Source organism: Neovison vison, chromosome 6 (assembly GCF_020171115.1).
Source record: "Neovison vison isolate M4711 chromosome 6, ASM_NN_V1, whole genome shotgun sequence".
NCBI lineage: Eukaryota > Metazoa > Chordata > Mammalia > Carnivora > Mustelidae > Neogale > Neogale vison.
The window spans coordinates 153,548,372-153,573,404 of NC_058096.1; the positions used below are offsets into that span (position 1 = coordinate 153,548,372).

At 41.1% G+C, this 25,033-nt stretch overlaps 1 protein-coding gene and 1 non-coding gene across 2 annotated transcripts in view; both read right to left on the minus strand.

The window, feature by feature from the left end:
* GADL1 (glutamate decarboxylase like 1) overlaps nucleotides 1–25,033 on the minus strand; it is a 137,624-nt gene that overhangs the window by 34,310 nt on the left and 78,281 nt on the right. Inside the window, exon 13 of the mRNA XM_044255196.1 lies at nucleotides 19,848–19,937. Coding sequence (XP_044111131.1) covers nucleotides 19,848–19,937 — 90 coding nt within the window. The remainder of the gene's footprint in view (nucleotides 1–19,847; nucleotides 19,938–25,033) is intronic.
* On the minus strand, nucleotides 22,435–22,536 carry LOC122911012. Its single transcript, XR_006385355.1, has one exon. It is a non-coding gene; the product is annotated as a U6 spliceosomal RNA (small nuclear RNA).

Here is a 25,033-nt window from a genome sequence, read left to right on the forward strand (position 1 = left end):
TACACTTGACTTTTCATTATCAGTAACTTTTAGATGTTTCTCTCTTCTTCAGATTGTAAACCGCTTGGTGGAAGATGTGATGTCATTTTCATCTTTGATTTTTCCCACAGTGCTTCGCAAAATTTGTGCTGAACTGAACTGAGACAGGTTCCCATAGTAACACTGTGGCAGGTGAAAGACTGATTTTGAATTATCACTGGATTTTATTATTCTATATTCTCTCTTTTGTTACATTACCTCTAAATTGCTAGATTCCAAGTAACCATCAGTGTTTGTGATTGATCAGGTAGCTCTTCAGGAACAGGTATGCTCACCTTTTCACTTCCACAGGAGTAGTATATTTCCCTGCCCCACTGGTCTTGATTTTGGCCACTTGGCTTGATTTGGATTTGCAGTGGGGTGGAGGATTGTCTCCACCATTGTTAACATTGGGTTCAGTTCTGCAATCTGCTTTGGCCAATCCTATGCTAGCAAACATAGTGTGACAGAGACTCCTGAAATGTTCTCGCACACTTGAGCTTGTGCTCATTGTCATAAGAACATGCCTCAGGTAATCGACTTGTTCAAGGGAGAGAATAAGAGACTACCGGAGCTGAGCCCACCCTAACTGAGTTCAGCCTAAATTAGCCACTCAACAGCTCCCCCTTCCCCTGCTGACTCCCAGATGCACGAACAGTAAATGTCTACTGTTTTATATCACTAAGGTTTGTGATTATTTGTTACACAGTATTATTGTAGCAATAAATCATGTCCCTGGAAAGGCAAAAAGGAAATTCTCCCTTGCAGAGAAGATTGGATATATGAGAAAAGGCAGGTGCATCTTGAATGAAGTTTAATACCTCCCTGGAACACATTCCCCATCCCCTGAAAGCACTTCTGAAGGCTCCTTTCCTTCCTCTCCATACCAATATACATTGCTAGGACTCTAGCTACTTTCTGATTGCAGCTTGCCACCTCACCTTGTGTCTTCTCAATAAACATTACTCAAAATGGTGCCTTTCTTCATGAAGTTTTCTTCTCTCCTGTAAATATCATATTCAAGGACTTGTATCTCTCTCTGTGGGAAACTCCCACACTCTACCCCCAATTGTGAAATTCTCCTTGGATCATAGCCACTGAGTTCTAGCTGCCCATGGACTGTGTCTGGTGGGCATTGCCCAAATACCTCTCACACAGGACTCCCAAAACAATGGCCAGCAACTTCTTCAAACTTACTCTGCTCTTTCTTCTCTCTTTTCTTAACCATCTTCTGGGCCTTCCATACTCAAAAATCTCAGACTTGGGGCACCTGGGTGGCTCGGGGGTTAAAGCTTCTGCCTTTGCCTCGGGTCATGATCTTGGGATCCTGGGATTGAGCCCCACATCGGGTTCTCTGCTCAGTGGGGAGCCTGCTTCCTGTTCTCACTCTCGGCCTGCCTCTCTGCCTACTTGCAATCTCTCTCTCTGTCTGTCAAATAAATAGATAAAATCTTTTTAAAAAATCGCAGGCTTAAATAATTATCTTTCTCTCATCATAGCATACTCCAGATTTAATAATGCCAAATACTTGCAGGTGAAATAGACATGGCTTGGATAAGCACGCAAAGAGAGTTATTTAGGGTCATGGAGCTTCTAAGTTAAAGGGATACTACCTGGAATAATTTTGTAAAGGAAAGAGTGACTTTGGTAATGTGACTTTGCCCTGAACGTGTTCCCTAATTTCAGAATTTTTTAAAGGTCTCAGTTATTTATTTATTTATTTATTTTTTAGAGAGAGAGAGAGAGAGTGCACGTGCTCATGAGTAGGGGGAGGGGCAGGGAAAGGGGGAGAGAGAGAATCTTAATCTGACTCCCTGCTGAGCGCCAAGTCCACTCAGACCCCGATTTCACAACCCTGACATCATGACTTGAGCTGAACTCAGGGGCTGGACACTTAACCCACCCAGGTGCCCCTCTCATTTCAGAATTTTAGTATACATATTTTTCTAGAATTGGGAGCAGGGCAGTGATGGACAGAAGGTGGAGCTTCGGTTACACAAAGAATAAGGGAATCCGGGAGGGTTTTGTGGAGGGAAAAGCACATAGGAAAACTGCAGTCATTCCAGCTTTGATTATCAAAATTAAAGGCTGTCTGCTATCCTGTGCCACCAATCAAAAATCAGTGACTAATAAAAAATAAAAGCAGTATCAATGCAGACTGGCAAAACAAGTATTAAAATTTACCATGCAGAACACAGCCCATAAAATTGTTTCAATTAGATTCTTTCTCTCCTTAAAAAGGGTGTCACACACAACCAGTTTTCATATAGGCATTTAATGAAGGGCCTTCGAAGAGACCCTGGGTGTCACTCTTGTACTGGGTGCTTTATTTACTTATTTAATAAAATTCCGGGTTTCCTTCAAATCCCAGTGAATTTCTGTCACATTGTACGTTATTGAGAAATATTCTATCATGGATGGCAATGAAAATTCTGAGCACCGCATCCAGGGAGAAGGCAGCTAGAACCTATCAGAGCCCCTAACCAAGTTGCTGAGTTAAAATTGACTCAGAATATTTATTTGATAAATTCTAGAAATGAGTGATGACTATGTTTACAGAGTGTGTGGAGGGTTTATTGACAGAACAAGCGGTGAAGTCTTCTTCCGGGCACCCAGTGGCAGTAGTGCACACATATTTTCACATTCCATTAACTGCAGAATCTGGGGTTTTATATGTTTATTTTTACTGCATGGTATCTTTTAGCTCCTACGCTAGCCAAGCCTTTTGTGCAAATGGAAATTGGTTAAGCTTTCTTCTTGACTTTTCTCCCAATGGGTTGCCTCTGGTTTGTTACCCAAAAAAGTCTTTGAGTCTAGACCAAACTTTATTTATTCAAACATACCAATATTTATCTGACATTAATACTGATGGAGAACAATAGGAGATGTTCAGAAGTGTGCATGGGGGAATGGGCAGAGGGAAAATAACTTGACCTGAGAAGCATTAAGTTGAAAAATCATAGTGGAACCATTACTCTCTACTCATAATAGAGCACCCTCCCTCACATACCAATTGGGGTCAGACCTAAGGCCAATATTTTTAAGACAGTATTGAAATTGTACATCACATCAATTATCTTTCATTTTACATTATAAATAATATGAAATTTATATATGTGTATATACACACTCATATATATATATGTATCTGTGTAATATTGGGGAAGGCGGAGCCAGGAAAAGAGAGATTCTAAGGAAAGAGAGCATCTGGAACTAAGGTACAAAGGAGAGGGATGAGACTGAGCACAGGGCTCTTGGGGATCTGAAGGAAGCTTCAGATCCTTCTTGAGAGGTGTAGGTGCAGAAGGAGGCACACCTCGAGTTGCCAGGTGCCTTGACTGTCCTGCTGGGGAACCCGCATTTTGTAGAGAGGGTAGTGAGAAGCTCTTTACAGGGTGGAACAAAATGACCCAAGGGCTGTTTCTATGGAGCCCTCAAACATGTGAAGAGAAAGATTAGATGTACGCACAATGCTAGAAGCAAGCAGATTGGCCTGAGACATCTGTGGCAGGCATCTAGGCAAGAAAAGAAGAATGAGGACATGCACTTCAAATAGCTTCCTTGTATAAGAAATAATTAGTGTTGGCAAGGATGTCATAAAAAAGGAACTGTTGTGCATGCTGGTGGGAGTAAAAACTGGTGCAGCCCCTGTGGAGAACAGTATGGAGGTTCCTCACAAAGTTGAAAAGAGAACTACCCTATGATCCAGGACTTCCATCTGGGTGTTTACCCAAAGAACATGAAAACACTCATTGGAATAGATGTATGCCCACTTTTGTTTGTTGCATATTTGCAATAGCCAAGTTATGGAAGCAACCTAATTGTCCATCAACAGATGCATGGATAAAGACATGATGTATGCTTACAGGGGACTCTTACTCAGCCATGAAAAGGAGATCTTACCATTTGTGACAACATGGATGGGAATTATGCTATGTGAAATAAGTCAGACAGAGAAAGACAAATACCATATGATTTGACTTATGTGTGGAATCTAAAGAACAGAACAAACAAACAAAAAGCAGAAAGGGACCAATAAATACAGAGAACAAACTAGAGGTTGCCAGAGAGAAGGAGGGGTCTGGTCAAAATGGGTGAAGGAGAGTGGGAGGTAGTGGAAAGAAAGGTAGGGAACAGGGAATCTAGTCAATGGTATTGTAATAGAGCTTTATGGTGACAGATGGGAGCTACCCTTGTGATGAGCTTAACATATAGAGCTGTGGAATCACTATGTTGTGTCCTTAAAACTAAAGTAACATTGTATGCCAACTATAGCTCAATTAAAAAAAAAAAAAAGCTAACTGGTTGATTATTAGTGGGGGGGGATACAATGTACCAATTCCAGTTGGTTTATTTTCCTGTTATTTAAATATATTTAAGATTTTTAAATTATTTTTATTATGTTATGTTAGTCACCATGCAGTACATCATAAGACTTTAAAAAAAAAAAGTACTTCCCTTTTCTACTTAGTATTTCAAGACAAGGTTCCTTTGGAAAGCTATATTCGAAGGTTTCATGTGATTTTTCTGAGTTGCCATTACATAAAAAAATACATGAAGTACATGGGAGTCCTTTACAACCTCTGACTTATATTAAAAATCTCCCTATATATCTGTGTGTATATGTGTGTGTGTGTGTGTATGCATATGTATGTATAGATGTCTATGTGTGTGTTTAAATGTGTGTATACATAGAAGATCTTTAATCGGCTTTTGACCAGAAATTTTTAAATCATGTGATAAAAGTTAATATACCTATGAAATGAAGAAAAGTACATGTGTCAGAAAAATACCTTTTTTGAAATGATGTAGAATGTGGCTATCTATAGTTGGAAAATATAGCTTCATAAATAAGTTCAATATGAAAGACAGTATCCTTCCACTGATTTTTTTTTTTGGTTATTAAAAGAACAAAAATTTTATAGGGAATTCCTGTTAAATTAATTTTAAACCCTCGAATGAGGGTATTAGGCAATAAAATATTTTATTTAATATTACTTTTATGATAATAGCATAGGCAAATTTATTATATGAAATATTTTGCAAAGTTGGAAATTTCTATATAACATGCATTTATATTTTATATTTATATTTAATATATTCATATTTAATATATTCATATTTGTCTTTAATAAAATAACTAGTAAAGCCATCTTATATCTAACTTCATACCAAAAAATAAATTAAAAAAATAAACTGCTTACTGAAATTCTCAAAATTTAGTTCTCTTAAATAACTGAGGATGTGACGGGGGGACAATCTCTTAATAGAGTTATAGATGAGATCTGAGATCCAAGGCCTTTTCTCTGTTCAAACCAGAAGAAGATACACAGTAGAAGCTAGTTGCCAAGACATGGTCTGATAGATTCTAGTGTTTAGAGTACAACAGAAATCATAACTCAGTTTTGCAACATAGATTACACTTACAATGTATGAGTGTAAGAAAAATAAAACCACAGGACCACAGCATCGCAAACTAAAGACAAAGCAGAGCTTTCTTCTGTACAAACTGAGAAGCAATTCCCTGTTAGTCATTGTTTAATCTTTCCTGTTCTCTTTCATAAAAACCCCAGTCTCTGTCATTTCTCTAAGCACCTTGATCAACACATTAACTAGGGAAACAAAAAAGAAGAACCATGAGAGACTATGGACTCTGATAAACAGTCTGAGGGGTTTGAAGTGGCGGGGGGGTGGGAGGTTGGGGTACCAGGTGGTGGGTATTATAGAGGGCACAGCTTGCATGGAGCACTGGGTGTGGTGAAAAAATAATGAATACTGTTTTTCTGAAAATAAATAAATTGGGAAAAAAAAAAAAAAGCACCTTGAGCACCCAGGTGAGTGTTGGGCACATAGTGGGTGATCCATATACATTTTTAAATGAAGGAGCAAATTCAAATGAGAATTCTGGCTCCCCTCTTCAACTACGATATTCTGATGCACCTTGGTGCCACCTGGCCATAGTCTCCCCCCGGGGTGGCAGACGGAAAGACAGTCTCCATCCTGAGTTAGGCAGGTAATACTACAATCCACTGAAGCCAGCTCTGCGGCGGTACTTCCAACATTTGAATGACACCACCACCACCACCCCCCCCACCCCCCCACCCCCCCCCACCCCCCCCCCCCCCCCCCCCCCGGGCAAAGAACGGCAGGGTGCTATCATTTCTGTGACATCCTAGATAGGGAGACATTTGCCTAAGAACCAGAGCCTGAGTCAAAGATAAACAGTAGGAAAAGTTGCAATGAAACCAAGAGAGGTTTTGCCATCTGGAGTCAGACCTGTAAATGTTGACTTTACATTTTTTTTTTTGTGCCTTCTGAATTGATGATGATTTGGCCGACAGAACACAATTAGGCAACAGCAGCTCTGCTAGACTTACAGAGACAGAGGAGGTGGCCTCCTCCAGGACAAAGCTAGAAGAGCAATTAAAATGTCCATCTTCCCTAAAATGTCTTCCTTATCAAGTTGCCCTCATCCTGAGAAAACCCCATAGGGACCATCACTCATGTGATGTGATGACTCTTCGTCCCTCCTACACATCAGAAGTCAGATAAGAAAGACAATCTCAGGGTGTCTGCCTGGCTTAGTCAGTTAACATCTGACTTCTGCTCTGCTCAGGTTTTGATCACAGGGTCCTGGGATCGAGTCCTGTATCGGGCTACCTGCACAACGGGGAGTCTGCTTCTCCCTCCAACCCCCCCCCAACTTGTGTGCTCACTCTTTCTCACACGCATGTGCAATAATAAATAAAATCTAAAAAACAAACAAAACAAAACAAAAAACACCAGATGATCCCAAGACATCACTCTAGACAAGCCCAATCAAAATACACTCAGGGAGAGCAGTATTTAAAAAAACTTCTGTGGGTGTGCTGATGGGTAAAGCAGGTAAGAACAACTATGTCTTTAGGAAACCACTCTAAGTGTGGAAGGAAGTCACCCAAGAGGGTAACACATTAGTTCACACCTTTATCCACTGATCCATTCATTCAGCAAACATTTATTTGCATCTACCATGTGATAGTAACAATGTGAGAAGATGCAAAGAAGTAAGGATATTAACAATCGCCCCTTCCCCCTTATTTAACATTAAGCAGAGTACCAGGGCTGGCTGGCTTGGTGGGTAGGCAACCTGTGCAGCTACATGGGGGCCCTGATCTTTGAAGAGCCTCACACTTGGCTTTATATTGTGCCATCACCACCTTAAAATTCTTGACAATTTCTGAACAAAGGGATTATCATTTTTATTTCGTATTGGACTCTCCACTAGCCAGGCCTGGGATATCGAAGCTCAAATATGGCTGACCCCAGTGGAACACCCTGCCTCACTTTGCGCTTCTACCCATCCACCAACAGCACCATTAACACGAGGGAGGGAATCTTAGGTGATAACGGGGAGTTTCAGTGTATCATCCCTGTGCTAAAATTCATCAGCTGTTTCTTCCTATGGGGCACTTCTCATCACCTGCTCCTCTCTTCCCAGGATTGCCACCATCTTTTCCACCCTCCAAAAAGTCGCTATCTTAGAGCAGTGGCCAAGGTGGGGATGGGGGGTGGGGATGGACTGGGGGGACAGGGCAAAGGTGTCATAAGAGTATTTGGGAAGTATTCCCATACTCATGTGTCAGGAAATGCTTCCTGGGCAAGCTGAGGGGCTGACAGCCTAATCTTAAGATGGGTTCATACACAAAAATTCCCTATATCCTAAGCCAAAAGCTAGAAGTGGCCTAGAGAAGACTAGATCCTAGCCATAGTCCTTTAAAGGAGGAAACAAGCATATACCTCTGGGGCTTCCGGGATGAGACTGAGCATGAGGTAAGCTACAGAGGAGGAAGGACGTAAGAGCGAGACACCAGAGACAGAGGGAGCAGTGTGAGAAAATGCAAGGAAGTCGGAATGCTGAAGTTCATCTCCATTATCAAGCACGGAGTCCCGGGGCTGGTTTCAAGAAGTCACACAGGGCCCCACACTTGAGAAGGGCCTCATACTTAGTTTAATGCTCTACCGTCACTGTCTTGAAATTCTTAATAATTTCTGAACAAGGGAGCCCCATATTTCGATTTCACACTGAGCTCAGTACTGTGCAAAATGGCTTGCATGCGCTCTCTCATTTAATCCATGAAAAGCCATAATATATTATTTTAGTGTGATTCTTGAAAGCTGGGTACCTGAGGAAGATGAGCAGGAGACAGAACAAGAAGGTTGAAATAAATTGGACCACTGCCGTCTCTGAATGATTATGGGCTCTTTTCCTTTGGGACAAAGAAAATGCGAAGGAGTAACTGGATGATCAGGGTTGTATTTTGGAAAGTTTATTATTATAAGAGCATATAAGCTCATTTGGAGAGGAGCAAACAGGATTAAGAAGACATTTAAGTTCATACTTCAAACATGGGGTAACAAGATTAATAACGGAAATCAACGTTTAACAAGCACTTACTATGGTAAGTGGTATAATCCAGGTATTATATTATCCAATCCCTGTCAAAACCTTTTAAGGGAGATATTTTTATTATCCCTATGCTATTGATGAAAGAGAAGAGGCAAGGCAACTTGTCCATGGTCACACAGCCAAAGAACAGTAAAGGCATTGTTTATTTAGCTCCAAATCTAGTGACATAAATGACAATAAAAATATTAACAAAGATGTCTTTTTAACTTAAAAAAAAAGGTTCTGAAATACATTTGGGAAAATTTCAAATATAGTATTAAAAAATGGCGTTTTAAAGAAAAATCAAAAGGGGGGGGCATTTTAGCCACTTTGGGAGTGCATTATGAAGCAACGCCTCTTGACACCTTTGTTCCTGGCTCAAAAACAGATATACAGTCAATACAACTGACTGAAAAATCCAGCAGTAGAAGAAAGTGTTTTTAAAAATGTAACATATGACAACATGAGCTTTCTGTAATAAAAAGTGGTAAGAAAAATTACTTAATAAATCAAACTAGGAGAATTATATAATAATTTGAGGAACTGTCCAGGTTAGAGTCATAGTTTACACTGTATACAAAAATAACCTCCACCACCTGGGTTAAGGAGTTAAATACAAAAAAAAAAAGAAAAAAAAAAAAGAAGGACAGAAAAACCAGCAGGAGAGGGAATGGAATATTTATCAGATTTGTGAAAGACAGTAACTTCAGTTTTGAAGAAGTGGAATAAATCATGAAGGGAAAGACTGACAGATTTGAATACATAAAAAATTTAAAACTTCTGTACAATGAAAAAACAGCAAGACTAAAATAAAAAGGACATTATACCGAAGACAGTATTTGCATTCTATCTGACAAAAAGGGCCTTAAAACTCAAACTATATAAACCCTCATTCAAATTCATAAGGAAAACATCAGACCTCAAAATATAAATATGGAAGATATGGGGGAGGGGAGGAAACAATGAATACGACCAGAAGTAGAATCCGTAAGGGGAAAAAAAATTAGAACATCGTTCAGCCCACCAACAATTAATACAATAAAAGGTAAAACAAATTGAAGATATGATGTTTCACCTTCTCTGAATAGCATTCTCCACCCCCCCACCCCCCCATTAGCTGGAAACCTGTGAACTCATTCCTTGCTGGGGGCATTGTAAATGGTGACAACCTTCTTAAAAGACAGTACCACAACACACAGCCAGTCAGGCTGAAAACCACATTGATTTTCATCACCAGCAATGACATACTCAGCACTCTGTCTCCTGACATAATAAAAGCAAGAGTGAGTGTGAGCCTGGACACGTTCATCCATTACCATTCACGATGGCAAAAACATTATAAGCAACCCGAACACCCAAAATTATGGGAATGGTTTTAAAAACTATGATACAGCGTGCTGACCAGAGTCAGCCCCTTTACAGTTTTCTTCTCAGAAGTTTAGTCCAGAGGGATGGAGAAAGAGACAGGAAGTTGTGTGAGGGGAAGCGATGCTCAATGAAAATCATTAAATGATTTCCTTCAAGGTTGTCAGAGCCTGTACGTGTTTTTTGATTGAAGGCAGCAATAGCTGAGAGAAAACGAATGCAAATCTGAGAAGGAGGGAGAGTGAGGATAGAGGGGAGAGGGTAGGGGTAGAGAGATTGCCCATTGGATGAAATCCAGGATGGGAGCCCCAAAGGTAAACATGGAAGAGTTTGCTCTGGAAAGAGGAACTCCTTCCTCTGATGTAAAGATGAAAAGAGGAGCAGAAACGCATTTGAAGTGAAGACAAGGACCAATCTGATTTTTTACTCAGGTGAGCCTTTCTGGGTCTGGCAGAATCTAGAAGCACTGAGGCTGAAATTCTAACCCATGTTGCAACAGCCTTTCCTAGGTCCCTGTTCACTGAAGGTCTTCCCAGCTGGGAACGGGAAAATGAGCAAAAGGGCCACCAGGGGGCAGGTTTGGTTCTGGCAAAGGACTTCAAAGATCCTTGCAAAAAAATAAATAAATATATAAATAAAATAAAAATTAAAATAAAAATAATTAATTAAGATAATAATAATAATTTCTTTCAGCTCTGGGTCCACTCTTTGTTTTGCATCAAAAACTACAGCATCAAGTACAGAGCAATTTCCTTAATGGTTGTGTTGTGGGTATGAATTTTGTTCCATCAACTCAGGTATGCACAAAATGTCACAGTACTTTATAGCCTTTGAATAAAATTAAATCCCGCCTCAAGCCAGGGTCCTACCAGGCTGGACTGAAACTCAGTCTCTGCCATTATTACAGCTCCCACAGTCCCCAGGGGTCCTGGAGAGGTTCAGTGTCAGCATCCAAGTGACTGCTCCAGTATATGATATGCTTAGAATCTGAACCAGCACGATCCCTTGTTCTGTGGTATCTGTGCCATGTCCTTACCTGTTAGGAATGAGCAGACATTCCAACATCGGGAACACACACACACACACACACACACACACGCACCTCCTTAAGATGATCACAGAGGGGAGCGGGAAGTCATCCCTACTTGGGGAACTCACTCTCTTCAGCCCCTTACTCTCCTGGGCCTGCCCCTCTGCTTCCAAATGCCTTACCTTCCTCTCTGGGTGTCTTCACCGGCCAGCTGAAGCTTTCAGAAAACCTAGGAAGACAGACACCTCAGGGCTCCACAAGTGTCAAGAGAGGCGTGGAGCCCAGAGGCCCCATCTAGTTCTCAGGATGGGGAACAGAGAAGACACAAGAACAGAATTCACCCATATCCTAAATATGCTGTCACATTTGCCTCACATTGCCATACCGAAAACCTTCTTGTTGATACATCCGAAAGCACACGGCCATGAGATTTCTTTTTCTGGTAGATGACACAGAACTTGGGCATCCCTCGTAGTTCATAGTGGGCTGAGGACTGACCATCACACTAGCTGCCGTGAAAGGACAAAGACCAGGATGGGACACGGCCTCATCCAAGGAGCTTCCAGGGACACTCATGCAGAAACAGGTAGCTAAGGCCTGACGAATGTAGGTAGGATTTTCAGACGAAAAGCCAAAAGGCCAGAGCCCAGACAGGTACATTGCAAATTTTTAAACCATGTAGCAACACACAAACCATCAAAAGCAAAGGAGGGTTCATGGAAGGATCTATCGATCTAGCATCTGTTGAACAAAGAGACGTGTGGCCCAGCTCTGCATTCCCGCTGGGCCATCGTCATTAGAAGCTGAGTAGATGCTACCGCCTTTAGCTGAGGCTGCTGCTCTCTCCTCCGTCACACCTGCCCTACCGGATTATGGCCAGTCTACTGCCCTTACTTGGGCTACTTGTCTAGCTTCTGGGGGTGCTTGAGTTGGCCACCTCTGACCCAGTAAATGAAATAAAATTATACTCAAGACATAGCAATGCGTCCTGGACTGATGAAGTTTCTGCCTTTCCTCAGTGCGTACCCTGACCTAGTCGGAAATTCAGAATTATTTCTGTGCTTGTGTGCTGAACTGGAAACCCAAGCTACCAAAAGATGTTTGGAAATGCAGCTTTCACTCTTCTGTTTGGCTTCAGTCTCCATCACTGTTATCGAGATTGCCAAAAAATAAAATAAAATAAAGTGCTCAGTGGATCGGCCAGTCCCAGGGAGCCACACATATGCCCATTCTTTTTTCAGAACCCGTCCTGTCCTGACCTCAGGCACGTGAGCTCAGCCTCAGCCCGCAGAGACCCCTAGCTTCATTTTGCTCAATTTTAATTTTAATTTTAATTTTCAACGGCTAGGCCCAGCTCCAAGTTTCTTCCACAGTAACTGAGAAGAGTCCATGAAAAGAAGAGTAAATGAGAAGAAACAAGAGAGCAGAGCCTCATAAACTTAGGAGAGGAAACTAAAAGGAAAGAAAAAAATATTTTTTTAATGAGGACATCTGTACTTGTCTAGCGCTCCTGGGGAGTTTAGATCACTAGCCTTAAAAATTCCACTGGATGCATCTAAAAATAATGCTTAAAGTCCCAAAGACCAAAAAGCAATATAAGTAAATAAATTAATAAGAATAATAATCTAAAAATACGTGTTCTGTGTGTTGAAAGATGTTATTGAATACAAGGGAAAGCTCACTGGGAACTCGCCCATTGCCATAAGCATAGCCAACAAGAATGCTGTTAGGATCTTTTGTTGGTTGAAATTGTATAAATACAAAGGGGTAAGCTATCTAGAAAGACTATGACTTAAACTAGGGAAGAGCAATGAGTATAAACCCATGAAACATTCAGAGTATCCCATGTCTTTTAGCAGAACGGACACCCCAAATTCCCCAGCTGATTTCTTGTTTTGTTTTGTTTTTTAAATATTTATGTTTATTTAAGAGAGAGAGAGAGAGAGAGAGAACAGGAACAGAAGGAAGAGGCAGAGGAAGAGGGAGGAGCAGGCTCTCCACTGAGCAGGGAGCCTGATGCAGGACTTGATCCCAGGATGCCAGATCATGACCCGAGTGGAAGGCAGATCGTTTAACCCACTGAGCCACCAAGGTGCCCCCACAAGCTGATTTTTTTAAAAAGATTTTATTTATTTATTTCAGAAACAGAGATAACAAGTAGGCAGAGAGGCAGGCAGAGAGAGAGGGGGAGGCAGGCTCCCGGCTAGGCAGAAAGCCCAATGCGGGGCTCGATCCCAGGACCCTGAGATCATGACCTGAGCCTAAGGCAGAGGCTTTAACCTACTGAGCCAACCAGGCACCCCCACAAGCTGATTTTTGAAGAAAGCCATGCTTACACCTGATGTTCCCAAGTGGTTCCTTGGCCCTGAGCCACAGAATGGCACAAGCAAGAACAAACAACTACAACTAGTAGGGTATCAGACAAATTGTAGATAAAACAGCTCTGTCTGAGAGGACACTTAAAAGGACAGCATTTCACCTCAGTCTTTAACCCACTGAGCCACCCAGGCGCCCCGTCACCTCAGTCTTAATAGTTTGGGGGAAGAAAATATAGTATCTACAAGACGTAGGAAATTCATCAGTGAAGCATTTTTAAAATCTACATTCCAGCCACTATCAAAAAAGAGCCTTTCAAGTCGCATTCAGAAATACTTCATGTAAAGGGCACGTCTATATTAGATTCTCCTTAAATATAAATTTTAAAGAAAGTGCAGCTTTAAAATGAGTTCCATCCACAAGGAAACAAGATTTTTTAAAAAATAGATGAATCTATTATAAATGTCATATCACATTGTTAAAAGAGAGACTCATCCTTGAAAATTAAAAACAAAACACTGTTGTATCTTTAAAGAAAGTTGTTTTTAGTTCGAAATCCAAAAATGAGTGATTGGCTATACCAATGTCACAGATGGTAATGGAAAGAAAATTAGAATCAGAATCCTCAAAAATATACAGAAGCTCTCAAAATGTGTATGAACTCTGATGTGAATACACGAACACATGTGCAGGAAATAAATGGAGCAGAGCTGGGGGGGGGGACTGAAGCCCCACTAGCACCCCCAGAAAGTGGCCTCTTGGGTGTCTTCCCCAACAACAACCCACCCAGATTATGCAGTCTCATCTTCAAGTGCTGTTAATCAGAAACCTGCCAGGGAGAATAGTAAATTCCCTCCAAAGATATTTGGAATAGCATATCAAGCTATATCACCAAATAAGCAATAAAACAACGCACCCATCAAGTAGGTTCTAAAAGATTTATTTTTCTTCTCCTGTTGAGGAGAAAGGCGCCTGTAATAAATGACTAACATTAGTCACAAATCTGCAGGTCAGCAAACAACCACAACAAAATAAAGTCGAAATGACCACATATGAGTACAACAAGACAACTTGTTAATTACTGTTAAGGATGTAAATTCGTTCGGCGCAATGCAGAATTATTTATGAAATGTTGACCAAGGAGGAAATCTGCATCAGAACATTGAGTAAAGACGAGACAAAGCAAACTGATGGAATGTTCAAGTACATTCTCTGGGTCTTACCCAACTGGATTTGTCTCTGCAGAATCTCCCTAACTCCTTCACCCCCAACTCTAGTCACTGGCATGAGGTTTCTGAAGAAACATGCAGACAGAAACGTATTGGGGGCAGTCACTTTAGAGAGCAAAGCAGAATCTACCACGATGCCGGGAGCCCTGGAAATCCTGTTGAAGATCTCAATATAGACCACCAGTGGCAATGCCTCTGAGCCTAAAATCAGTGCAGATAGTGTGGGTGTTTTCGTAAGTAGAGAGAAAGAGAGATGGGAAGGGAAGACAAATTATATACTGCATCTGGAAACAAGTCATGAGAGAAAATAGTTTGCGAACTAATTGATTAAAATATGGTATAATTATCATCTCCAAACAAGGCAATCCCCTGGGGTGTAAGAAGAAGAGATTAGAACAACTTTAAATAATTAAAATTTCAAAATTCATCTTTAAAAGTGAGTATGTGCATTTTTAAATGTACAAATTATATTTAAAAGTAATACATGTAGACAATTTCAAAACAATAAACACATATTGGGGTGAATGCTCAGTTTATTTTTTTCATTTATTTTTTTAACTGTTAGCAGATTGTAGTTGACACCTGGGTAGCCTCTGTGTAGGTAAACACTCAAGGAACCCAATGGTTTCATGAGGTCAATAACTCCATACTTCACTTTATTATTATTGTCATTGCTGTTACTAGTATTTTGATGAAAGCAATACATGTTAATTGTAGAGAATCAAGAGGTGGAGGAAGAATACTAAAGAAAGGAAAAGTCTATCTCTAGAATCTAAAATAAATCTATCTCTAAAATATTTTGATGTCTGTTGTCTGCCCCTTATCTAACCATACAAGCCATAGTTCATATGTACATAAGCATCTGTGCACATAAAAACACATAATCTTTTCAAAATTGGCATTATACTATAGTGGCTGTTTGTATAACTCATTTTTTTCAATTAATAATAACTTATGAATATGTTATTTTGGAATAGAATTGTAATTGTCTAGGCCCTAGAAATTTGCATATAAATTATGTACTATAATGTAACCAATTTTTTATAGTTGAATACTTAGATTCTTTTCAATCTCTTGCTATTTTAATATTTGATGATCAGACATGAAGGCCCTTGGATGCCAAGAAGAATGGACTCGATTTTATCCCATGGACCAGCACTCTCCAGGGAGGAACTCTGGGCAGATGTTTTAGCTTTCAGGGTGTGCAGAGATTGCTATTGGCATTTAGTGGGGACACAGAGATGTCACCTGCCTTGGAATGTGTAGAGCAGTCCTGAGCAATTAAGCCTTGTCCTGTGTCTTGCCCGACTTTTCAATATCCTACTGGAAATGAATGAGGTGAGAAGCCTGATTTATCATTATCCAAGCCCATTTTCTAACCCCATTTTACCTACACATGAAAAATAGTCTGCACCCATTTTTTAAAATTTATTTATTTATTTGACAGAGAGAGATCACAAGTAGGCAGAGAGGCAGGCAGAGAGAGAGAGGGAAGCAGGCTCCCTGCCGAGCAGAGAGCCCGATGCGGGACTCGATTCCAGAACCCTGAGATCATGACCTGAGCTGAAGGCAGAGGCTTAACCCACTGAGCCACCCAGGCATCTCTCTGCACCCACTTTTTTTTAAAATTTATTTATTTATTTATTTAATAGAGAGAGATCACAAGTAGGCACAGAAGCAGGCAGAGAGAGAGGGGGAAGCAGGCTCCCCGCCGAGCAGAGAGCCCGATGTGGGGCTCGATCCCAGAACCCTAAGATCATGACCCAAGCTGAAGGCAGAGGCTTAAACCACTGAGCCACCCAGGCGCCCCCATTTTTAACAAACACTAGGTTTTCTACTACCCTGTAAGTCAAAGAGAAAAAATTGTTTTCTTCAAAGCTTTCCCAAGAGCTGTGTGCCCCTTCTGAAAATGGCATCGCTAATAGCTCCCCACGCTTGTTACTTGAAACAGCAACATCACCGACTTACAAAACACGGTGCTGTGGGCGGTTACACTCCCTGCGGTTCTGAGGGCATGTGTGAGAATCTTACCACTCACTTCCTCATGTCTTCCAGGGCCGTCCTGCCCACGCATGGTGTAGAGAAATGCAAATCCGTATTACAAAGATCAGTTCTCCTTCATGTTTTATGCAAGGACTTGTATTGCCTTTTACAAAATTAGGTCACCTTTCTTATTGGTCTCATTGGAGGAGAGTAAAGGAACGTCAAAGATGTGTATTATGAACAGCGGTCGTTGGGGGCAGGGGGTTAGAGACTGCTCCTGAAAAGAGCAGGAGGCCATCAGAGGCTTCCAGAAGAGCGACGTGAGGAAGCAGGGCTGGAGATGGAAATGCAGAGAGCAAAGAAAACTCATGGGGCCATGGGGATGGCACCAGGAAAGGAAACCAGAAAGGAAGCAAGCGCGATGTGGGCAGGGAAGGCTAGCCGACCTAGAATATCTGAAGGTTGCGAACATCAGAAGAAAGCGCATCTTAAACAGAGAAGTGTCTGGAACTCGGTGACCAAATGTAGTCTCGCGGAGTGACTGCAGAGGGGCTGGGTTCACAAAAGCAGTCTCACACACGTGCACGTACATTGGCCAACACACACAGAGACACACACTCACATGCTTTGAAACTCCACATTCGTGATCAAGGAATCCCTCTCCCTTCCCACTGCCAAAGGGAAGACTCATTGCGCCACTGATCCTGCCATCTGACAGCTAAGCCTGACACTAGCCTGAATCAGAGGGGCAAACCCTTATTCGGTTTATTTATTTGTTTGTGATTCTCCATCCAAGATAAACCCCGAAATAAATTTTAAGTGTGCTTCAAGTGCACTCTGGGTTATAAATCATATCCTTACATTCCCATCTAAAGTAAGCAGAAAAGCACAAGAATCAGATATATATATGTGTGTACATATGTGTGTGTGTGTGTGTGTGTGTGTATATATATATATATATACATAAACACATATATGTCTCCACATACCTTCCTTCCTTGTCAAATCCATGCATACATATCCACACAAAGACAATAAAAGGAAATTAAGAATTTGTGAACCGATGATTACGTGTTAGCAGCATACATGCTTACTAATCAGAAGTGACCTTAACAATTAAAATAGTATGACGTTAGACGGGACAAGGAAACCCTGGTTCTAAATGACAGCAAAACATTCCAAAAGGAAGGCATAGAGAGTCACGAATATTCATCATAAGAGAATCAGTGCTGGAAAATACTGGGGATAGAACAGAATGTCCTGATTCATACTCAATTTCCAGTTAAGATGAAAAGGTTATTATCTGATTAATAATCTGATTTAGCATGTATATCCGCCTTCAAGTTCAAACTTTTTTGAGAATGGGTAATAGAACTATTTCTTCACATAAAGGAAGACAGAGTCAAGAAGAAGCCCAAATATACTGGGACTGTTTAGTTTTCCTGATGCATGTCCACACGACAGTACTCAGTCAGTAAAACACAAAGAACCCATTCTTGGTTGCTTTTCTTAACAATGAAAAAGTGAGAAGAATGACAACCAGATCTTCCTCAACCCTCAGCAATTATTCCTCCATGTCACAAAAAAAAAAAAAAAAGTCAGTTGTAGTCCATCAAAGTACACAATGTCCCTAGAAGCCTCACCATTACATTTTCACACTGTCCTTTTTTTTTTCTCTTTTTCTCTTTTATGGGTTACTTACCATCTGAAATGCATTCTTTAGCGCTGTTCTAGTTGCTTAGTATGACAAAAATGCAAGACAAAGCCCAAGACAAAGCCCAGGACAGTTAACTGCCTGGCACGGGTAATGAAGGGTTTTTCTAGCCAAAGGAACAGATAGCAGCATCCCTCTCTCCCCTCCTCTGCTGCCAGATCTCGGGTTTGACCATGGATAGAATATGTATATATTGGGTATACTTTATGCTACAGTGTAGGAGGTTTAATGAGCCATGAAGAAACAGAAAATGACTTGAAGCTAAGAGGAGATGCTGCAGGTGAGGTTAGAGCTGGTTAGGGCTTCAAGGCCATGGTCTTCCATCTTTCTCGTAATTAGCCACAAATTCCAAGCTCCTTGTCATGAAAGACAAGGACCCTGTGACTGCCCCATCGCACCCCTGGAATCTTTGAATCACACCCTCTTCTTTTATGCCTCTAGGTCATCATGCAATGATTCTTTCTGGAATCTACTTCTCTACAACTGCCCGCAACAGGCTTCTCCTGATCCTTTAAGACTTAGTTCTAATGTGTCACACAGAGAGGTAGATAACCTTTCTCTCAGCAATCAGTGCAAACAGGGTTCATCTCCATCCGGGCCGTAACTAGTTACCTTGGGATCGTCCCCTTACCCATGTGTCTCCCCACTTACGAGCTACTCAAGGGCAGGGGCCAAGTCTTGTTGATGTTCTGGTCTCCAGTTCACAGCATGGCGAGCACTGAGTAAATGTTTGTTGCTTGCCTGACTGGGAATAGTAGTGCTGCTAATTGCTTATGAAAGCTATTAACGGGATCACCGATTTTCTCACAGAGGATAGGGAGGGGTTTGCAGGTCAGACCTTTTACAAACCAGGGCCATGCAGGTAGCTGAGCTTGAGAGGGAAGACGCAAGGGGTAGAGCATGACCCAACTTTGACGGTCCTAACCGGTTGTGAATTCCCGCTCTCCATATCACGGCCCCAGAATCCTCAGGGCAAACTCCCAGTGGCTCACTTCAATACCCACCATGTCCATGCAGCAGGGGGGTGGGAGCAAGTAGTGTTGGCTCATGAGACTTCACAGTTCTTGGAACTGGTGTAGAGGCAGGGATTTAACTGGTAGGACCATGCCGGGAGAGGTGCAGGGGAGAGAAAATGAGTCCCTAGAGCCTGGGGCTTCTCCCCACTCGAGACTCTCAGCCCTCACCAGCTGTGTGTGGAGACAATGTCAAGCCCGTTTGGTTCTATGATCAGTTGAAACCCATTGCTGGCATCTCTTTTCTTTTTTCTCTTTCTTTTTTAATCGCATAAACCTCTTGGGCAGAAGATGCTTCTGTCGGTGGAAAGATCAGAAGGGCTCACACTCACAAAGGGTACCAGATTAAGGTTTTTAACATTATCTCTAAGTGAGGTGATGCAAGCAGTCACAGAAGCACACGGGTGTAGTTGTACAAAGAAGCCATTCACGATGGAACTTGAACCTTGTGTCCTGTTATCAGATCACACTTTCTGAAGTACGCTGGGAATGAGAACTTCTAATGAATCCTATGACTGTCTTGCAAATAGCACCATTATTTGGAATTCATGTGTGGATCAAATAAGCTACATTGTTCAAGCATAAACAGTGTTGGCAACTGTTTGGCATGTCATTACCTTTCAGGACACTAGAAGCCACTTCTCTCCATCTTCCAGAGGACTTACAAGTACAGAGTTAGTCATAGGATCAATAGACCATGGAAACGGAATCATTTCATCAAAAGGAAAAATGTGATTTACTTATTACTTACTAAATTGAGTTTTTCCCAGAATTCAGGTCCTTCCTCCATCTCTCTAAGGCTCGGTGGAATGTACCAAAAGCAAATATTGGCATATTCAGGCTGAGGATTAAAAAAAAAAATTAAGAGTTGTTTTCTTAACCTAAGATGAATCTTAGAGCGTAATTAAGCTCTTAGCTACTTTCTTTAAAAGTTGTCATGTGTGTATCACATTGATAACAAATGAGAATCTGATAAACTTAAACATTAATTCCTCTTTGCTTCTGATAACAGCCTATTGGGAAATTTTCTTATCAGTTGGGTACACCTAGAAGGTGTTCTTTCCTCCAGGTAAGGGATGAACACAAGACTGGGAATAAGCATAATAAAATTTGAAGTTGCCTCAGCCAAGCTCTGACCATTAGTTAGCACCTGATACACATATGCCCAGAGATGCCCTGGTTTCTCCTTCTTCAACCCTCATCCTTAACATATTTCTTACACCACCATATCCTGCCAATAAGTCCGTGTCTACATAAGGTAGCCAAAGGTGGCTTCCATTACCTGCTGTCCCTGACAAATGGAAAATCCCCACTTGTCCATGAGTTGATAACAAACGCCATACTTGGACTTCACTTAACCAGCCCTGCTATGACCCTAGCCAATACTGTTTTGGGAAAAAGAACATCACCTTGACTCGGCTCTCAAGTCTCACTGGCAGTCTCAAAAATCGTGTAGAATGTGAATCAGCTAGGGGGCTCATTCAAATCATATTCTCAGATCCTGTGCTCAGAATGCCCAGAGTCTGATGTAGTCCATCATAGAAAATGCTGGAGAACTGGTGTTTTATGATGCAGCTCAGGCAATTCTGAAATAAGCAGTGCATGGTGGACATTGGAGAAACTTTGATCTAAAGTGGCCATAGTCCGATCACCATCTCCAATAATCTGTTTTGGTTAAACATGGGATAAATCTTCCAGAACAGACTTTAGTCTCACTATTGTCACATAGATAAAATTTTCTCCACTACACATTCATCCTAATTGGACAAAAACATAGGCTTGTCATCGGCAATCACAGGACTTATATGCAGTGAACAGGTGCTTTGGAAAATTATGGTAGGGGCTTACAAATCAGATACACAGGAGAGATTAGTTTTTGGAAAGATTATAGGTCATGCCTTCCCACTCAACAGCTTCCTCATTTGATTCTTAGCAGTGACAGTATTTGAAATAACTTCCATTTTTCCCCACAAACACAGTTTGTAGGTAATGACCAGTGTTATAATAGTTCTCAGTAGCCGTCGAAATTATACTCCAGTATTACTATAAAGTTTCCAAGTATTTCAGAAAGATGAAACAGCTATCATCTTATATCTTAAAATCAAGACCAGTACTATAGTTCTGATTCTAGTGGATTTTAAATCACAAGTGAATGCCCAGGATCATTACCAGCTCAATAAGATAAGTTCTTTAACCTCTGAAATTTGAATCACGCTTATTGGATTCAACCAAAAAAAAAAAAAAAAAAAAAAAGGAAAAAGAGCCAAAATCTTCAAAATACAGAGTAATTCAAAATGGAGTACTATTTAATTCAACTCAATTTCTGCAAACATTTATCATAAGACTACAGTAGTCTGTACAAATCCACACAATTTATACTTGGATTTTTGATATAATTGATTTGGTTTCTCTAAGAAAGAAATGTACTGGGCTTTGAAATTTTCTACTCATTTAATGTGAATAAATCTTTTCAAAAAAGTAACTAGGGTTGATTAGAAAGTAGAAGAAAAATACAGTTGTTATCTGTCACTGGGTTTTAGGAATTCATGCCTTTGTATCAGTGACGATTTTCTTCCAGATCCCATTTATGTTAGTTATTAATTTACTGCCGCTCAGCTCAAATCCACACTCCATATGCTATCAAAATGGAAGTGGACTCGATAAATACTTTTCCTTGCCATCTGGTCCAATCTTAGACTTTGTCAGCAGAGGGTGCTGGAGAGACACTGAGAAGGAAGAGGTAGCTCTTCAGGGTTCCAGTTTGCTAACCTCATGGATCTTCTCCAGTGTGTGTGGGTTTTTCAGCAACACTGGTGCCCAGACACAACTGGACCCCCTGATAGCTTCCCCTGGGACCACCCCCTCAGATGGCTTCAGAGCAGACTGATAGGTACCCTAAATGGCTTCTTCTGGCACACTTCCCTCAAGGGGTGCCAGCAAGGCACCTTGCTTTGAATGGCTTCTCTGGCCCCCCTGTGGGTAGCTTGAGTGAGTTTCAAGGTGCGGCTCTGAAAAATGGCTTCCTCTAGCACTCTGGAAGGTAGATTCCGGGCAAATCCTGGGAGGGGGAATGTCTCCGTGAATTCTCTGCCCTCCAGTGAGACACACTGTGTCTCTCCTACTATGACTGGATCTCAGCCCTGGGAGGGAGTAGCCTCTTGCCTAGGTGCTCTATCCTAGTTCTAGGAGTGGTGGCTGTTTTCTATATCTGATATTTCTGTATTTTTTACAGAAATATATTTTCTGTTTTCCCTTATGAAGCAATCATCTTTAATACCTCTCCTTTTTCTCCTCCTCCTCCGCCTCCTCTTCCTCCTCCTCCTTCTTCTTCTTCTTTTTTAAATATGAAATGCCTCACAAATTTGTGTGTTATTCTTGCACGGGGCCTTGCTAATGATCTCTGTATCATTCCAATTTCAGTATATGTGCTGCTGAAGCAGGTACAATAATTCTTTATACTGTACTTTCCCACTTCAAATTACTGTGCAGTTTTTGTCTTCTTATTGGACCGTGACTAATACATCATTAACTCATTATTATCATTTGCATGGCAACACCATAAATCATTTTGCAGTAGTTTTTACCTACTACCGTATCTGTCCTATGTTTCATAAGTTAGGACCTAAGCCTTTTAAGTCAGCTTTTAAATTTGTTTTCTTTAGTTTCTGTTTTGATGTTTTTGAAGTGACATATTTAGGAATCCTTTTGCCTGGTTTCTTTGAGAAGGGTGTGGCTTCAGTGCCTTGGCATTTGAAAACTGGTAAAGTCTTTCGCTCATTGTTTTTTTTGTTTGTTTGTTTGTTTTGTTTTTTGTTTTTTTTTTAAGATTTTATTTATTTATTTAACAGACAGAGATCACAAGTAGGCAGAGAGGCAGGCAGAGAGAGAGGAGGAAGCAGGCTCCCTGCTGAGCAGAGAGACCCATGCGGGGGCTCCATCCCAGGACCCTGGGATCATGACCTGAGCTGAAGGCAGAGGCTTTAACCCACTGAGACACCCAGGCGCCCCTTGTTTTGTTTTTAAGATTTTATTTATTTATTTGACAGAAAGAGAGAGAGCACAATCAGGGGCAGCAGCAGAGGGAGAGGGAGAACAGCTGAGCAGGGAGCCCAACAAGGGGCTCGATTTCAGGACCCCAGGATTGTGACATGAACCACCCAGGAACCCCCGAGGCAGTCCTTTTGATGCATCATCTGATTGGAGGAAATTGGATCTTCCTTTGGTGGAATACCTTTACTGTCATCATTTCCAAAATTATTAAAATTTGGAAAAAATATCCCTTTGAATATTCATAAGGAACATATTTGAGTTTTTCCTCTCTCTTTGCCAGCTTGAATTTGATAAAGTGACTTTCGTCAAAGAGCCTTAAGAGTACTAAGGAGTATTTTCAGAGTAGAACCGTTCATATGCCAGTTCATTCCCCCTGTATAGGAAAGCCTGACCTCTTGGGTGTCTTAGGAACACTTGAGTCTATGTATTCTAACACTGTAAAATTGAGAAGGCATAAAAAGAAATCCAAGTGTCTACAGAAGACAAATGATAGTGAAGGGTACAAAAACACCTATAGCAGTGAAAATATTGTCACACCTTTAAAAATTCATGGAGGGGCACCTGGGTGGCTCAGAGGGTTAAAGCCTCTGCCTTCAGCTCAGGTCATGGTCTCGGGGTCCTGGGATCGAGCCCCACATCGGGCTCTCTGCTCAGTGGGGAGCCTGCTTCTCCTTCTCTCTCTGCCTGCCTTTCTGCCTGCTTGTGATCTCTCTCTCCGTCAAAATAAATAAATAAAATTTAAAATTTCATGGAGAAGTACAGAGTGTCACTAAAAAAAGATGGACACATTCTATCCTGATTTTCAAAGAGAAAAAAATAGATACAGTCTAAGAAATAAAGCAGGCAGCTTTGAAGTCAATTCCAGCAAGGATTACTGAGCAAGTGGTAGGAGACCCCTTGGGGAAAGATGTCAAAGGTCACCAAGACATCGTAGCTGGCATTCTCTAAAACCATGTCATGTCAAAAGAAATTCATCTCCTTTGCTTACAACGTCTTTAGATCACAATAATAATAATAAAAGACAAAGCTAGCACTAGGCATTTTAATAAGTAGAAATGCAGAATCTAGCAGATGGGGGACATATTCATGTAAGTATAGAATGAAGAAAGGGGGCATGGTGGATTTTAATGGACTTTAAGCTTTTGATTTTAAATATCTGATGAAACTACTAAAAAATTTCAAAGGCAGTACTGAGGAGCACAAAAAATCTGGGTCTTAGAGTCACTCAGATTTGGTTTGAATTCCAATTTCAGTAGGTCTTTGCTTGGACAAGAATTGAACATGTTAATCTCCAGCTTCCTAATCTGTGAAATGGAGATCCTATCAGCTACTGCACAGAGGCAGTTTGATGAGCACAGAGATTATTTCCAATATTTACTACTGTATCTGGCACACAGCAGGCACCCTATTAGCGTAGCAACTATTATCTGGAGCTAGTTTGGTAGAAAGAGATGTCCTTTTCAAGTAGATGAATAGTCACATTTAAATCAGTACTAGGTGAGACACGTCGCTATTTCTGCATACAGTATTTGAGGGGGATGTTCAAGAATTATGGTCTGTCCATAGAAGGATAACTGAAATGTTCAATTCATAAGCAGAATTTTCTGTGTCCTAGATACTGGACCAGACGTGACGATGAGTAAAATAACTTACACTGTATGCTCATCTCTGGGAACTCAGAACTAGTAATAGAACTAGGTACAGGAATGAGAGTTACAAAAGAAATTTCCCATAATAAGAAACATTTCTGGCAGCAGGAATAGTGCACATGTAGAAGTGCATGTATACAGAGGGATGGCAAGGATTTGGAATGGATAGAGAATAAGGTGAAGAGAGGTGAGGATGGACATGGAAATGAGCATCACTTCACGAAAGCCTTCTTCCTCT